The sequence below is a fragment of the Pogona vitticeps genome, chromosome 5 (genome assembly GCF_051106095.1).
Source record: "Pogona vitticeps strain Pit_001003342236 chromosome 5, PviZW2.1, whole genome shotgun sequence".
NCBI lineage: Eukaryota > Metazoa > Chordata > Lepidosauria > Squamata > Agamidae > Pogona > Pogona vitticeps.
The window spans coordinates 177,892,501-177,909,348 of NC_135787.1; the positions used below are offsets into that span (position 1 = coordinate 177,892,501).

The following is a 16,848-nucleotide window of genomic DNA, read 5'->3' on the forward strand; positions in this document are numbered from 1 at the left end:
GGGTAGAAAGAGAGGAGACAGCTTTGTCTTTAGGAGGTGATAACCAATTACAGTATTCCTTCAAAGCTGCTGTGTTTACACAATCAGGACACAAGTGGAGGACATTGTTTCCTCCTGATGACCAGTTACCAGACAAAAGAAAGCCCATCAGTCACTTGCAAAGCTGCAAATGGATGTCCTTTACTGCTCTGGGATATGGTGTCGCTGTGGGTTAAACTGCTGAAGCCTCTGTGCTGCTATGTCAGAAGACCTGCAGTCGTAACATCGAATCCCCCGTCGCTTGTCCCAACTCCCGCCAACCTAGCGGTTCAAAAGCATGCAAAATGCAAAAATGCGAGTAGATAAATAGGTACCACCTCGGTGGGAAGGGAAATGGTGTTCCGTGTCTAGTCACGCTGGCCATGTGACCACGGCGGATTGTCTGCAGACAAAACGCTATCTCTATGGGTTGGAAACGGAGATGAGCACCCCTGCCTAGAGTTGGACACGACTGGACAAATTGTCAAGGGGAACCTTTACCTTTACCTTACTGCTCAAGGCAGCTTTACCTATTGAAGAGGAATATAGAGCATGTTTCTTAGAAAGCTGTGACAAATCATACCCAGAAAAAGCAGGCAATTTTATAGTCTTCATTTCCTCTATGTTCATCTTCTAATAATCCTAAGAATTATGTTGATCCAAAACTTAGAAAAGTTAGTTTGGAGGCACCAGCTGCACAAATTGAGAGAATGCTGGAAGTTGTAATAAAAAAGTAACTTTTCCAAGTTTTATATTGAATAAATTCCATAAATATGTCTCTAAATTAGAAGCGTTCAAGCCTACTCTATGTGACTGCTTTAATACTCTATTAATCTCATATTATTGGGTCAATTAAGGGTGCAACTACACCAGAAAAATGCAGGAAATGCTACAGGTTTTGGGTGAACTAGTTCACATGTTTTCCATTGACCACATGATGGAATGGGAAATGTAAATCACTCCAGAGTACCCTCCCCCCAAACCATAGTTCCCCCCTCTGCTGCAATGGATCCATTGATTCAGGCATAGGATCATCTGAACTGAAAAGCCACCATGTCAGCACACACTCAGTGAATGGTGAGCTAAGTCTATTCAGAAAACCTTTTTCTTTTGATAGCTAACAAGAAGAAGAAAAGACAGCAGGAAAGCCTTGTTTACAGCTTATTAGGTAGTTCCCTTGTAACCATTCATCCTACAAAGCTGCAAAGAAGCTGCAAACAAGGCTTCCATCCTATCTTCCTGAGTGGCCACTGAAGCAGCCCTGGAGCAGCCCTGACCCCAGTGCAACTTCAGGGAGAGTGAATTGTCATTTTCCTCACCATGTACTCTGAAGTTCTGAAAGGAAAGTATGAAGATGCTCTTAGAGTGGTGTCAAGGAATTGTTACCATTTTGCCACTACTCTCAACATTTTAACAGAGAATATCCAAAGATGCTCAAAGTCTGTTAAGCCTTCTTTTGGGCATATAATAATCATCTTAGAACTGCAGAGCTGGAAGGGATGCTATGGATTATTGAGTCCAGCCTCTGTCAAGGAGGCACAGTGGGAAATTGACCTCCCAACCTCTGTGGTTCTTCAGCCAAATACCCGGACCACTGAGCTGTATAGCAGTTCTATAGAGTATGGAGTTTAGCAATGTACTTTTAAAACATTATGCATTCCTGTTATTTGTTACAATCTTTTTTTAAAAAAAAAAGAAATGCATTGCCATTTCTTATTACATTTAAAAAGCCACTCATTGCCTTTTTCGTTGCTCTTCTTTATGGCTTAGACGGGGGAATGCCATACAGCTTGAAAAATTCCTATCCACCTGCCTTTTAGAAAATGTTCTAAATAGTAATAAGCAGATAATATTTGTTAAAACAGTAAGGTGACATCCAGGTAACATAGTCCTTGAAATGCAGCTTTGTTATACATCTTGTTGTCTCCCCCGAAAACAAATGTATTTATTTTTAACCTGTTGTGACCAAGATCTGAAAGGGATACTATGTTTTGCAGCCATCTGGAGTTTGGATACAGGTAAGGCGATGGATATGGAAGAATTGCTGCCGTCATCTCAACCCAGGAGGCAGATGCTTCATCATCTTGCTGCTTTGGAATCATTGGACTTTGCAAACCTGGACTCTGGTAACATTTTCTTTCCTTACATTATGTTTTGGTTGCTGTCTCCCCCCCCCCCACCCCCCAAATATAGAATGTTAGTGAAGGTGGATAATTTTTCAAAACCACAACATCCTGATGTGACTTTTAAAGGGGCTGCAAGGACCCACTTCTCAACTTACTCGACAAGAACTTGTCTGTCTGTCTGTCTGTCTGTCTGTCTGTCTGTCTGTCTGTCTGTCTGTCTGTCTATCTATCTATCTATCTATCTATCTATCTATCTATCTATCTATCTATCTATCTATCTATCTATCTATCTATCTATCTATCTATCTATCTATCTATCTATCTAATCTATCTAATCTATCTATCTATCTATCTATCTATCTAATCTATCTAATCTATCTATCTATTTGATTTATTTGATTTATACCCCGCCCATCTGGTCTAAAAGACCACTCTAGGTGGCTTGTTGTGATTTGTTTTTTGTTTGTTTGTTTAAAAAAACAATTCATAAGAAAGATGCCCAATCCCACTTGATTTCAGTGGGAAGCCTCGCCTATAACTTAATTATTAAAGAGTGGTGCACTGGTTAAACTGCAGTAATGTAGTCAAAGCTCTGCTCTCAACCCGGATTCAATCCCAGATAGCTGTCTCAAGGTTGACGGAGGTTTCCATCCTTCTGACGTCTGTAAAAGGAGTCCCCAGCTCACAAGGGGCAGCAATGTGTAGCCTGCATAATTAAATTGTAAACCACCCAGAGAGTGCTTTAAATGCTATAGGGTAGTATATAAACAGCATATTTTGCTTTTGCTTTGCTTTATTAAATGCCTCATGTGCAGAGGCCCTCACCTTGCTTTTTGCTAGTTCTTCTTGGTCTCCAGGCACAGAATCCACATTCAATAACTACCTTAATAGGATTAGGGGCATTCTGGAGACAACAACAGAGGTGCGCGGATGTATTCCATTGACTTAAAACTTTTCTGAACAGTTTGGAAAGGGAAGACACTGATAGGAAGTCAGAACTAATCTTTTTTCTTTTTTCTTGTCCTGCTCTGCGGAGTCCCATCCTGGTTTGGAGGTGGGTAGGCTGTAGCTACTAATAGAGGCCACTTCTTTTTAGTGTCTCTTTCATTAAATACCCTAGTCAATGTAGTGTATTAGACAAGAACTTGGGAGATACAGTTTCAAGATCCCACTTGGCCATGAAATTCAATGGCTGAAATCCTGTTGCACAGCATAGTAGGTGACAATTAGAATAGTGATTTGGTTAGTCAACTCCTCCATAAATTCCATCAATTCAAAGGGGCTACCCTTGTTGTCACTTACTACGTTAAGTGACAAGATATCAGCCATTGGGTTATCTTGGATGTTGCCCTTCTGCCTCCAGGAGCTGATCCCTTGCTGTTTCTATTTTCATCCCTGTAGAAAAAAATATTCTTTGAAAAAAAAAAGAATATGGCAAGGTGTTCCTGGTGTGACCAATTGATGAGTCATCTAGAACTGTTCTCTGATGGCTACTGCCCTGTGCCTTTATTCATCAGTAGGCTCAATATATAATGATCTCTTTCAGGGCTTTGAAACATTAGACTTTGGGGCTAGAATCCCCAATACCATCATTGTGGCCTCGCTGGTGTAGGATTCTGATAGTTTTAGTCCCTGTAAGCCACTTTTCCGAGTGCTCCTCTCTTTCTGATCTTCTGTATTCAAGAGTGAACACAGTGACAGATATCTCCATTAGTGTTTCTTGAAGGTCTATGAATATTTATCGTTAGCCTCCCACAGTATTCATTGCTTATTCTCAAGGCATACTGACTCTGCTAGAAAATCTGCTCAGATGGACAAATCAGATTTTTAAAGAAACCACCAGGTTACCAACAGTGGTCATAAGGCAAAGGGAATAGAATTAAATTACTTTTGCCTCTAGTGGTTTTTTGAGGGAGACATGGTTAAATATAGAGGATTGTGCTTGGAATAAATAACAAAGCTGGGCAACAGTTGCTGTAGGAAGCTGCCTTCTGCCAGAAGAGACTTTTTCTCCGTCTTTCACAGTACTGTCTATTCCAGTGGCTGTTCACCGTTGTTCATCCAGATGTTCTTAACGATAACTCTCAGATCTGTTGACCACTGGCCGTGCATGCTAGGCCTTCTGGAAGTTGACACCCAAAACATCTAATGAGATGTTGGGAACTGCTGACACATTCCAACCACCAGCAGCTATGTGGGGCAGGGATTGCAATGAGTGTCTTGGAGCAAGAGCTGTAAGGATAAGTTTGATCCTTAAAACAATATGTTGGTAGCTTACTTCCATGGCACCATTCTCAATCCTTTATCTCAGTGGTTCTCAAACTTGGGTAACCCAGATGTTCTTGGACTGCAGTTCCCAGAAGCCTTGACCTAAAGCTGTGGTGGCCAGGGTTTCCAGGAGCTGCAGTTCAAGAACAGCTGGGCTAGCCAAACTTGGGAACCACTACTTTATCTAATCAAGAACTTTCCAGGGGAAAGAGCTGCATAGTTTTCTTTACACTGTTGCATGACTTAAAGATGGTAGGTACAATGGTGCCTCGCTTGACAATGTTAATTCGTTCCAGCGAAATCGCTGTAGAGCGAAAACATCGTCAAACGAAATAAAAACCCCCAAATGCATTGAAACCCGGTTAATGTGTTCCAGTGGGCTGAATTCCTGCTCGTCCAGCGAAGATCCTCCATACAGCGGCCATTTTCAGTGCCTGTAAAGCAAGGAATCTGTCCTAGAAAACAGCGGGGAGGCATTTTTTTCAGCCGGTGGCCATTTTGAAACCCAACGATCAGCTGTTTGCTGATAATCGTAAAGCAAAAACTCGGTTCCTGAAACAGGGAACCGATCAACGTGAAGCGAAATTTCCCCATTTAAAACATTGTTTTGCGATTGCAAAACCACTCACAAAAACGTTGACGTAATGCGGATTCATCGTAGAGCGGGGTAATCATCCAGCATGGCACGACTGTACCTCGACTGTATGTGTGTACTTCATGCCTAATGAGGGTTGCTTAGAAGCAAGGCCTGCTAACCTGTGGGCTTACTCCCTCGAATGAATGCAGAGAATGTCTGTTTTGGAGCCTCACATGTGCTTCTCACAGGAGTGGAATGCGGAAGATGTCCTCTTGATCTGGAGAACGAGGAGGAGGATTGGCAGCTTGGAATGTTCTCAAGAATTATCGGAGGGAAGCCCTCTTTGCCTGGGGCACGGCCATGGCAGGTCTGTGCTAAGAGTACGTTGGTCTGAGCTAGAGTTAGGCATAAATGGCCCAAATGTGCAGTCAGCCCAGCCGTCACAAGCCATTTGGTGACGCTTTCTAAAATATACCTTCTTATGTATCACTCCCACATTGATTGAAGCTAATAGTACAGTAGGACTCTTATCCGCAGGATCCGTATCCACTGATTCACTTATCCACAGTCTGAAAATATCAAAAATATTAAAAGAAAAATCTCCCCCAAAATTTTTAACAATGAAGTTACAAGAGCTGGCCAGTAGAGGGAGCCAGATACCTTGCTATGTACAGCATTTGCGTATTATAATAGCGTTTGCTATAATCCGCATTTTTCAGCATCTGCCAGGGCAACTGATTCCCCATAGATATAGAAGTTGTACGGTACAGAAAGCTTATATGAAAAATATTAAGTATAGATTTAAAGATTGGAGTGTTCACAGTTATCATACATGGCAAGAATAAATCACACATTTATAATGTGGACTACAGTTGATAAATGGACTGAAAAATAAGACATTCACATTTTAAAATTACAGATGATTGATTGAAATGGTAAGACATTTTGTGCTGATTGTGTTGCTCCAGTCCTGATGCCATTAGATTGCGATTCCCATCATCCCTTACTATGGGCCAGCACTGTTGGAGGCCCCAACGTTTCCCACCTCCAGTTTACAACTTTCCAACATTTTCTTCAAACTGGAGTATTCCTAGTTTGCAGTCCATGGGTATTTAAGACTGATCACTCTAAAAATTTAAGTCCTTATGTTGGTCTTTCAGTTTTGAGCACTTTTTGGAATAAATTTTTCCTGCAAGAAAGATCTACAAATTATGAAAAAAAATGTACTGTAATATAAACCAGATATTTGCAACTTCAGCATTAAAACTACTTTTTGTAATTTTCCCTCAGCTGAGAAACTCACTGTAGAAAGCTAGTGCAGCGTAAATAAAACTCAAGTTGAGTATCTTTCTTGCTGACAAACTAGTTTTCTATAGACAGGGAATTGTTTCTGGAGTATTTGGTAAACAAAGGTCTTAATTCAAGAGATAATTTCATAATTGGCAACCAGTACTGCTAACAAAAAGCTGCAGTGAAAGTTGAGGATCAGAAGTCAGAAAACAGGAAGTAGAGTACAAGAATGTGTACTCTCGCCACTATTTTTCAATTTTTTACTCCAAGAACATATTCAGAGAAGCATTTGAGAACCACTCTATGGAGAGCTTATCAATAACACCAAATACACAGATGGTACAGTTTGGGGCACCTGCAAAGGTGACTCAATAAAGTCATTGAAGTTGAAAAATGAATGCTAAAAAAAAGCAAGTTTACAATTGTCAATAAAAAGCAAGCAGCTCAAGCAATCCAATTAAAGATCCCAAATGAAAATGTACATGAAATGTGTATTTTCAGAATTAATCTGCAAACCTGAATGTAATTACAGTATCTTTTGCCTTCTCCAAATTTTACAATATACTTCTTGGTTTGGGGGGGGGGAACCCAGACACAGAATACTTAAATCAGGAAAACAATGTAAAGTAGGAGAGACAAAAAGTAGTCTATGGAAGCGAAACACTTGCAAAAAATGTGTTGTTTGTGGGCAAAATTGCATATTAATTTTCATGCACATGAAAAATGTATACAGAAGGAGATATGTGCTTCCATGCAGACTGAAACATAAATGTGCAAGCGATGGCTGAAATGAGGCAGAACAAGATGTATGGCTGATAAAATATAAATGTTATAGGAAGTGGAAGAAACAGGCGCATCTGTCTGTACCAGCAGATACCAAAGAGGGTTTGGTCACTGGAAACCATTTAGAAGCTGGGAACCCCACTGGCCCTAGATGAGTCATCGGAAGCCCTTTCCTCCCTCCCTGGATTCCTAGTGGGGAGTACAGTTGATTCTGTACAAATGGGTTTTATTGCAACTGAGGGGTGACAAATGACTGATTGTCTCTTCAGGGTTAGTTCCCTCCTCCCAAGTCACGCTCTAAGTCCTGTAAGCCACCATTTAACATCACCATGGGGTTACTGCCCAATTGTTCCTATTTTCAGTACCTCATGTCGGCCGAAACTGCAAGACCTGCCCTAAGGACGGTTGATCCACTGAGGGCAGCGAGGGCTGTCTCTTTCCCTGGGATAATGGGGCTGAGGAGAGGAGGTGTGGGTTGAGGTGCTCCTCGCTTTCCCCTTGGGCCCTGGGATCTGCACTAATACTCCAGTCCAAGGGTCTTCTTTGTAGACGTGTTCCCACTCTCTGGGAGTCTCGGGTTACTCAAGGGGGGTCTTCCACGGCTTGGAAGCCCTTGTTTGGTTCTTCCAGGGTGTCTCACTGAGCCCCTTCTTTTTCAGCCTCCTCTACCAGGATGTCAGGTTACAAGTCCCCAGTCTGGACCCCCTGCTCCATCCTCTCCTTCTCCTCTCCTCCTCCCTTCCTGATAGCGTCTGCCTCTCTTCCTTCAGCACCTCCTCCTCTCTCCAGACTTTCTGCCCAGGTCTCCTCCTCTAGGCTCTCTGCCTGTCTGATCTCTTCCTTATGCCTGGGTTCCCCTGGTGGCGGTTCTACTGTGGGCAACACCCAGGTCTACCGGGGAGTTCAGAGCCCAGTATTCCTCAGGTCCTGGTTGGACATGAGACAGCCCACCCGTAGGGGCACCTTAGCTGCTGTCCTTGTTCTTACCGAAGCCAATGAGGTTCTGTTGGTGCTTTGCGGCAGGAGGCCACGCCCGCTGGCTTTTTAGTAGCCTCACTTCTGTCATCAATACTCCATAACAATAAAGAGGGCAAAAACTGACCTTGAAATAATGGAGCTTTCAAACCACTAGACTGGCATATGATAATTATATAAAGCAGTTGGTGCTTTTACTGCAAAACCTGACTTCTGAATGCAGAGCCTGGAATGTTTCTTTTAAAAGGCAACTTGTTGCACTACTCAAAGGCTTATTATCATTACCCTTATTCTATTGGGGAAAGTACCTTCTTGCATTAGATGCCATTAATTCATGCATAATAATTATAATAATTATTGCTGTCCACACCAAACCCAATGGAAAATGAAACTTGCTCTCTCTAGTGGCTGATTTTGATACTGCATTTTAAAAATACTTGGGAAAATTTAAAATAATGATAATACTATCCAATGTCTTAAAAGTAACAATCTGGGTGCTTGTTACATTACTATTAAATGTTAACATAATTGCTAGGAAAGTAACAAATACTAACAACTAGGTTACTTTTAAATTAATTACCTTCAAGCGTTTGGCTTTTGCTTTCTTCTTCCCCTCTTCTAAGCAGGTATCCATCAAGTTGGGCCGTTCCCATTTTTGTGGTGGGAGTCTGATCCATGATAATGTGGTGGTGACTGCAGCTCATTGTGTCACAGATTATGACTTGTGAGTAGTTAAACACATGTGTATAGGAATTCCTGTTGGCTTTATTTGGCCTACTAACTAAAGAGATTCAGAGTAAGCATGTTTAGCTGTTTGTCGGTAGTAAAGTGCTCCTGGGATCATGTTAAAGTGTGTCCCCCGCATGTTTGCAGCTTCACAGGGCTTGTACCTGGCAAACATTTGAGGAAGGATAGCTCAGTGGTTTAGCTATCTGGCTGTGGAGCCTATGGTTGGGAGTTCTGTTCCCCCATTGTGCTTTCTGGAAGAAGGGCCAGCCTGTGTAGCTTTGGGCAAGCTGCACAATCCCAGGATGTCCGAAGAAGAGGAAATGGTCAGTCACTTCTGAATACTCTCAACCTAGAAAACCCTCAAAAGGGTCACCATAAGTTGTAACTGACTTGACAGTAAACAATTATTGTTCTATTCGTTATTATATATAATATATAACAATGTTAGAGTATATTTTAATATAATGTATTACAGTAAAGTCAACTCTGGGAAGTTCTTATAAAAGCATATTAGCACACATTCTTATGTGAATGCCATTCCTTTGCTTGCGGCCACAATTTGGTGGTCAAGCTCAAGGTTCAAACCCAGCATCTCCAGGAAGGGCTATGAAAGCTTCTTTCTGCCTTGCTGTGGTTTGCCCGCATTTCAATGCAGACCAATCATCCCCAATGTGGCATCATTCAGATGCCCTGTGCTGCAATCCTCAGGCTCTTTGGCTAGCAGGGTCCCTGTGGGGAAGGGTAGAGCTTGGAAATAATGTGTTGGATTTAACATGTGAAATGTTAAAGTAGTTTGGTTATCGTTGTTTAACATTTAATCTTTCAAATATCCTAGTTTGAAAGTAAAGAGTAAACACATTATTTGAAAAGTTATTCTCTAGAAGCATTAGTTGGCCTGTCTTCCAGTTAATGGAAAACATACCCACGTCAAATTTAAGGCTGATGGGAACTGTAGTTCAGAGCATTCTGATTTGTCAACTTGGGTAGATCATACTAGATTAGATGGACAGGGGCTTTTACACAGTATAAAATAAGTACCTCCTTTGCTGTTCAAAGACATATCCAGTTAGCATGAGAAAACAGAGAATGATGCTGACATGTGCAATTTATTTGTGATTCTGCATCTAAACATTTGCCATTGAAACTTTCTATTGCTTCACATCTCTCTCTCTCTCTCTCTCTGTGTCTGCCTCTCTCTCTCTCTCTCTCTGCCTCTCTCTCTCTCTCTCTCTCTCTCTCTCTCTCTCTCTCTCTCTCTCACACACACACACACACACACACACACACACACACACACACACAGAGAGAGAGAGAGAGAGAGAGAGAGAGAGAGAGAGAGAGAGAGAGAGAGATTCTTTTGCCCAAAATCACCACCACAGGACCCAAAAAAGAAAGCATCCCCAGAGGTCCACTTAACATAAACAATTAGGTGTTTGTTGACAACTTTTCTTTCATTGCCTTCCTGTTTCTTCTGGCAGGAAAGTTGTGCGAAATTTGATGGTCACTGTTGGGGAATACGACCTTGGAAGAATGGATGAAGGAGAGCAGAACATCCTAGTCTCAAGAATTGTTGTCCACCCTGAATTCAACAGATTTGGGTGTATGGATTCAGATATTGCACTCCTGTATCTGAAGGACAGAGTAAAATATGGTAGGATAAAGAAAATTTCACTAGTAGGATATATTATGGTTTGTCAAAGTGTAACATCTTTCTCCTCACTTAAACTTGCACTAGCGTTTCTGAGATTAAGATTTCTTTCTTTCTTTCTTTCTATTACATAATGCAGCATTCTTGGTGTGGCTTAAAGCTCATCATTTTTTTCAAAAAAAGAAGTACAAGAAGTACAAATCCCTGAATACAAGGATGACTGTCTAATATAAATGAATAAATAAGAAGATAAAGAATATTTTCTAAGCGTTGCATGCCCCCTTCTCATACACTCCCTCCCCCAAGCAGGGCATCATAAAAAGAAAGGGATGCTATATTGGAGTTTTCTCCAGTCTTGATTTTTTGTTGGATTACAACTCCCATCATCCCTAGCCAGCATGACTAATAGGCCTGCTCCTTACTATCCCCCCTGATTTGAAATACCACTTGATGGATACCACATTTTCTGTTCATTTGTGGCATAAGCAGTGCTTTATAGCAGCATTTCAAAGCAGAGAGGGTTCTGCTAGGTTCAGCTTTTCTTTTCACAATAGCATTGTGACACAAAATGTTTCCTTTTATGCAACTACTTGAGGTTTATCCAGCCCTCGCAACCTCTTCTAGTAAAAACTGCCCTACTTCTTGGGGCCAAATTATACAAGTCATCAGCTTTGCAATTAGAAGTAGGGCTTCCTTAAGAAGTGAGAGACATTTGTTTATTTTACCACAAGGTTTCCACTGTTCTGCAAGTTGCAAATTAGCTATTTTTTTTAGTCTTTAGCTGTTAGTGTAAAATCAGGACTTCTTCTGCAGACTGAATATTTTTACAGTGAAAGGAAGATTTCATCAATAGTTGTTTGAAATATAATGAATATCTTGTTCATCATTTCTTCCTTTAAAAGGAAAGCATAGGAGTCTAGGAGTCTAGAGAGGTAACTGCTTATCACCTTCTAATTGTGAAGCTGGCATCTTGCGTGGTTTGGTCTTTGGCATAGATAATGAGGATCTTCACACACACAATTACGACATTTAAAAATACATTTAAAAAATGTTTAATTTGCTTTCTCTCCCTTAGGACCAGACGTTCAACCAATCTGTCTTCCCCACAAAGAATATCTATTTGAAGCTGGGACCCTCTGCATTGTGAGTGGGTGGGGCAAGGTCTCGGAAGGTGAGTAAAAAGTTAGCACAGCATTGTGAGCAGAATTTGGAAAATGGCCATGCTTCCTGGGGTATTCTGAGAGTTATTGTCGTAAAAAAGAGTAACATTTACTCTGGGGAAGATGTGACTCTCCAGATGATGGGCTATGGCTGCCATCCCCTTGACCATGGGCCGCACTAGCTGACATTGCAAAGTTCTGGTGCAGCAAAATACAGAGGTCACATATTTTTCGCTTCTCAATTTACAGTTACAATTTCTAGAGGAAACTGGACATTTTATACTGACCATAATAAACAGAAATGCAAAATGTATAAATGCCCTCAAAATTAATGCTCAGGACACCCATTGCTTTAGTTCTTCCCAGTGGCTAAATTAAAACTCAGTTTGCCATGTCAAGTGGGGTTTTATGGACTACTAACTGGAATGATTCAGTTCAGATGAAACTTAAGCACCTAAGCTATGTTGTATTATTTTTAAGCTGATTGGAGAATGCTTCTGTTTGTGACTTGGTTCCTCCTTTCCGCAGCTGATGCCCTGTCAAATGTTCTGCAGGAAGTGGAGCTGCCAATTCTTGACAGCGGGACCTGCAGAGAGCTGCTGAAAGAGCTAAATGTGGCTACTAGGTGCAACAATGTGCTATGTGCTGGCTTTCCAGATGGTGGAAAGGATGCATGCAAGGTAGAGATTAAAGAGACAGGCCTTGGAAAAGTTAGGGTTTTGGACTATAACTCCCACAACTGCACAGTGAACAAGACCTTGGAAGAACCAACGGTAATGTCCTGTCTCTCATCACCATCACTAGAAAAGCTTCTCGGATAACAGAAAATGGGTAGAATAGTATGAGAGGAAGCAGTTCTCCCATTATCCCAGATGCTGTGCTCAACATTATAAAAATAGCATTTGAAGTGGTTGAGATGTCGGTATTCACATTTTAACAGCCACCCCTTTGCATACAAATGTCCATGGCTTGGCCAGTACCCAGTATTCTAAAAGCTTTAACTAGTGTCCCTGCAATGTGAGATGTTTTGCCCAGTTCTATTGTTGTAGATGCAATTCTATAAATGTGCACTCCTGGAATGCAAGCATCTGAAACAGTTTATTTTGTTTGCTATTGCTATATATGGCTTTCCCTTCAGTTTATAATCACAACAACTGTAAGAGGTAGGTCAAGCCCAAAATTACCCAATGAGTTTAATGGCTTCTTGGGGATTTGAACCTGGCTCTCCCAAATCCCAGTTTGGCACTCTAACCACTGCACCATGCTGGCTCTTTTTACTTAACTAGTAAAATTTAACTCAGTAGTTGAGATGTGCAGTACAGTAGGATCTCACAGATCAGTATCCATGGTTTCACTTATCCACAGTCTGAAAATATAAAAAGCATTAAAAGAAAAAAGCCAGAAGAAACTATTTTAACATGTATTGCCAGAGTCAGTCATTGGGGGGAGCCAGAGATCATGCTTGGAATACTTTTTAGTGAAGGATACATAGCATGTTCTCTGGTGCCCTCTAGTGGCCAGTTCTGGTAATACATGTGAAAATATTTTGTTCTGTTTTTTTTCCTTTTTACCATGCATGCTCACTGTTATCTGAGCATGCATGGTAAAACGGTTTTCCGTATCTGCAGGGGCTTGGAACCAATCCCAGTGCATATGGGGAATCCTACTGTACTTATTCTTTAAAGAATGGATATAAAGTTTGAATACTGAAGTTAAAATGAGAGCAGTGTTGGCTAGAAAGTAGAATATTGTAAGACATCAAATCACAAGATAGTGGTGTAAGAGAGTTACTGACTCCTTGGGCAATTCTTGGGATGCAGACAATGTTACAAACTCCTCACCTGTCCTGTTTTGCACCAGGGGGATTCTGGAGGCCCACTAGCTTGTCGGAGAGACAGTGGCATCTGGACTCTGGTGGGCATCACGTCCTGGGGCATTGGCTGTGCAAAAGGCTGGCACGCGGACAAGGAAAGCAGGAGCAGGAGAGGTTCCCCAGGCATCTTCTCTAAAGTAGATGAGTTCCTGGATTTCATTGCCCAGAATATAGTCACTGGTAAGTATAAGAACAACCTGCAATCTTTCTTTGACTCCTCCTCTTCCTCCTCAGGTGCGATAGGATTGGGTAGCTTTGTCTGGCGACCAGCTTAAAAAAATCTTTTCCTTTTCCTTTGCTATTTACCTCTTACCAAAACCTCCAATTCCTGGATCTTGCCTCTCCATTGCTCTTGGGTATGACCAAAGGCATGCTAGCAGTAGGAAGGCAGTGTGCTGGTATTCCATCTTTTTCTCTTTAACATATGTTCTGCAATATGAAGAAAGATGGGGATAAAAGCATTAGAAAAACAAGGGTTGTGAATGGAGGACATCATCGTGAGATAGTATGGTAGCATAAGGCAGGGCAGTAGCACGATAAAAGCCTTGTCTGGAACGACTACAAGAGGCAAAAATTGCACCAGATGTGTGCCGACAGGACAGGCTTGGTTCTTAGTGGTTTCTTTTTGAGAGTGTTTCTTTTTTTAAAGCCATAAGGTGCCATTGCAGGTATAGTCTGGGGGGTGTGCCATGCCCAGATTCTGGGAAAAGAACTTGTTCAGACTACAGTTCCCAGAGTCCCCCAGCTGACTTGGCCATAGTGTTTGGAAGTTGTAGTTCAAGTAAATTACATACCAAGTGCTGGGTACCCATTCTCCGCTGCTTATTTGACTCATGGAGGTTCTTGTAATATATAATTCAATTATTCAAAAAAAAAACCCTCCAGTTTACGAATGTGGGAGATAGTGCTTCCTGTATCCATGAATCAAAATGCCAAGGGATGATCAGATATTGCTGCACAATATTGTGCCCTCAACGCCAGCAGAGAAAAGGATGCCAAACTTTACATAGTAATTGCCACTCTGAATGTTGACAATACTAATGGCAGCAGTCAAGATGGTCTATACTGGATACCCTCTTATGATCAGTACCATTCACAAAAGGGACACCACACAAGGGAAAATTCCAGAACTGGATTCTTATTTTCATCAGTTAACCCCTTCTCACCCAAACATGAAACAATTGTCAGGGCAGTTTTTCAACAAGTATTAATTGCAGCACAGTCCACTTTCACTATAGGGACATGGTGGCACTGCGGGCTAAATCGCAGAAGCCTGTGCTGCAGGGTTAGAAGACCAGCAGTCATAAGATCGAATCCACGCGATGGAGTGAGCGCCCGTCGCTTGTCCCAGCTCCCGCCAACCTAGCGGTTCGAAAGCATGCAAATGCAAGTAGATAAATAGGGACCACCTCGGTGGGAAGGTAACAGCGTTCCGTGTCTAAGTCGCACTGGCCATGTTACCATGGAAGATTGTCTTCGGACAAAACGCTGGCTCTATGGCATGGAAATGGGGATGAGCACCGCCACTTAGAGTCGAACACGACTGGACAAAAATTGTCAAGGGGAACCTTTACCTTTACCTTTACCACTTTCACTGGGAGGAACTCCTGAACAGACATGTCTAGAACTTAAGTGTGCTTTCTTGGCTTGCTAGGAAGACCTGTTTGTTAGAAGTACATTTGGCTCTGCCAACTAGTGGGAAGTAATCCCTGTAATCTTTCCTAAAATGAAATCTGGGTCCTAAACCAGACATGAAGTCCTTCCTCCCCATGGCCTAGGGTAATGCAGTATTGAAAATTTCTGATGCTAGCATACTCTACATGACCCATCGTTTGTACTGATAAGAGACCAGCAGCTTCTTCTGTTCAGACGGCAGTGGCATATGCTTTTGATTCAACTGGAAGTCCAACTTTGTCCTGAAATAGTCTGAACGTGTAGGCTAAGACATTTGTGGCACTCCAGATGTTGCTGGACTTCAGCTCCTATCATCTTGCACCACTGGCAGGGGTTGGTAAGATCAATGAGAGTTGCATCCCAAGAACCTCTCAGAAGCCACACATTCTCCATCTCCAACATACAATGTGGAACGTTGTGTTATATCTCAGTGTGTGTCTTGCATTCATGCAGAAGTGTGTCTCATATTGGTAGATGAAGAACTGGACTTCAGTCCATAGAAAATGGATAAACTAGATGTGTTAATCTTCAAGCTGTTGCAAGATGCTCTTACTGATTTTGCGTCACCGGATTACAGACCAAATTGTAACTTACACACAGCTCATCATTAGAAGCTCATATCTATCCACGTTCTAGAGAAACTATTAAGACAGATCCTCATATCTCAGCAATTGTACGTTCAAACAAAGCCTGTGATAACCAGTCATAAAACAAGGCTTGCTACTTTGCAAATGGCAGGAGGTGTGGAAAATTCCATCTGGGACAATGAGACATTTTCAGCGCAGAAAGAATTCCTTTTTCTGGTGGTGGTCTCTCTGTCACATTTACAGGACTAGCATGGCTACCTCTCCTGAACATTTATTGTTACTCTTCTTTTTTCCTCTTCTGTCTTTGTCCAGAACTGATACCGTTCAGCTGGTCTCCATCCAGGCCAGAGGACTGCGATTCCCATGGAATATCAGTATTTGGAGAAAGTGGCCATGTTCAGCATCCTTCCCGAACTGAGGATCATTACCTTCAAAACAGGTTTGTGACATCATTCACATTGCGGCGTTTTGAATTTCTGGTAAAAATTCCTTATGCTATGCAGTGGGTCTAGCATGCCCCTTGTTTCCTCTCCCTGCTGTGTGGTCTTGAGGGTGGTGGTTTGGAGGAGGGACTGAACAACAAAGATGGATGGCATTTTTTTGCGAAAGGGTTTATGCTTATTAAGTACCCTAATTTACATGAGAAATGAGGGATGTGGATTATTTCCAGTGTCCTCATTTTGTTTATTTTCTTCCAGTCTGTGTATCTGGAATATAACTGTGCCAGAGAACAACATAATACTTGTGCAGTTTATCAGAGTTGACATAGAAGATCAAGTTGGGTGTGACCATGACTATGTGACTGTCTACTCAAGCAGGAGAGAGCTTGTTGGTAGGTGGAAACTGCCCTTCCTTTCCTGGCCTTCATCCAGAGAGCATAAATGGCTTGCTCCCTCCTGTTTCTCCTCACAACAGTCCTGTGAGGTGAGCTAGGTGGGGTGGGTAAGAGAGAGAGAGATATTGCTTCCCAACTTCCTCAGATTATTCAAGGTACGGTGCAAGGCTCTCCATCTTTTCTCTTTACTCTCACAGGTACCACATGAGGAAGTTCAGGCTGAGGGAAGGAGCGACTGGGTCAGGTCACTCGCCAAGTCTCATGACCTGGGCGTCTTAAATCTGGACCTCCAAAACTCTAGTCCA

General features: G+C 42.0%; 1 protein-coding gene across 1 annotated transcript in view; it reads left to right on the forward strand.

Annotated features, from left to right (window-relative positions):
- The window catches only part of OVCH1 (ovochymase 1), a 57,962-nt gene that overhangs the window by 3,021 nt on the left and 38,093 nt on the right, over positions 1–16,848 (forward strand). The window contains exons 2-10 of the mRNA XM_072999901.2: positions 2,016–2,144; positions 5,238–5,356; positions 8,664–8,761; positions 10,245–10,417; positions 11,490–11,585; positions 12,103–12,254; positions 13,435–13,627; positions 16,021–16,147; positions 16,407–16,540. Of these exons, the coding sequence (XP_072856002.2) occupies positions 2,016–2,144; positions 5,238–5,356; positions 8,664–8,761; positions 10,245–10,417; positions 11,490–11,585; positions 12,103–12,254; positions 13,435–13,627; positions 16,021–16,147; positions 16,407–16,540 (1,221 nt within the window). The remainder of the gene's footprint in view (positions 1–2,015; positions 2,145–5,237; positions 5,357–8,663; positions 8,762–10,244; positions 10,418–11,489; positions 11,586–12,102; positions 12,255–13,434; positions 13,628–16,020; positions 16,148–16,406; positions 16,541–16,848) is intronic.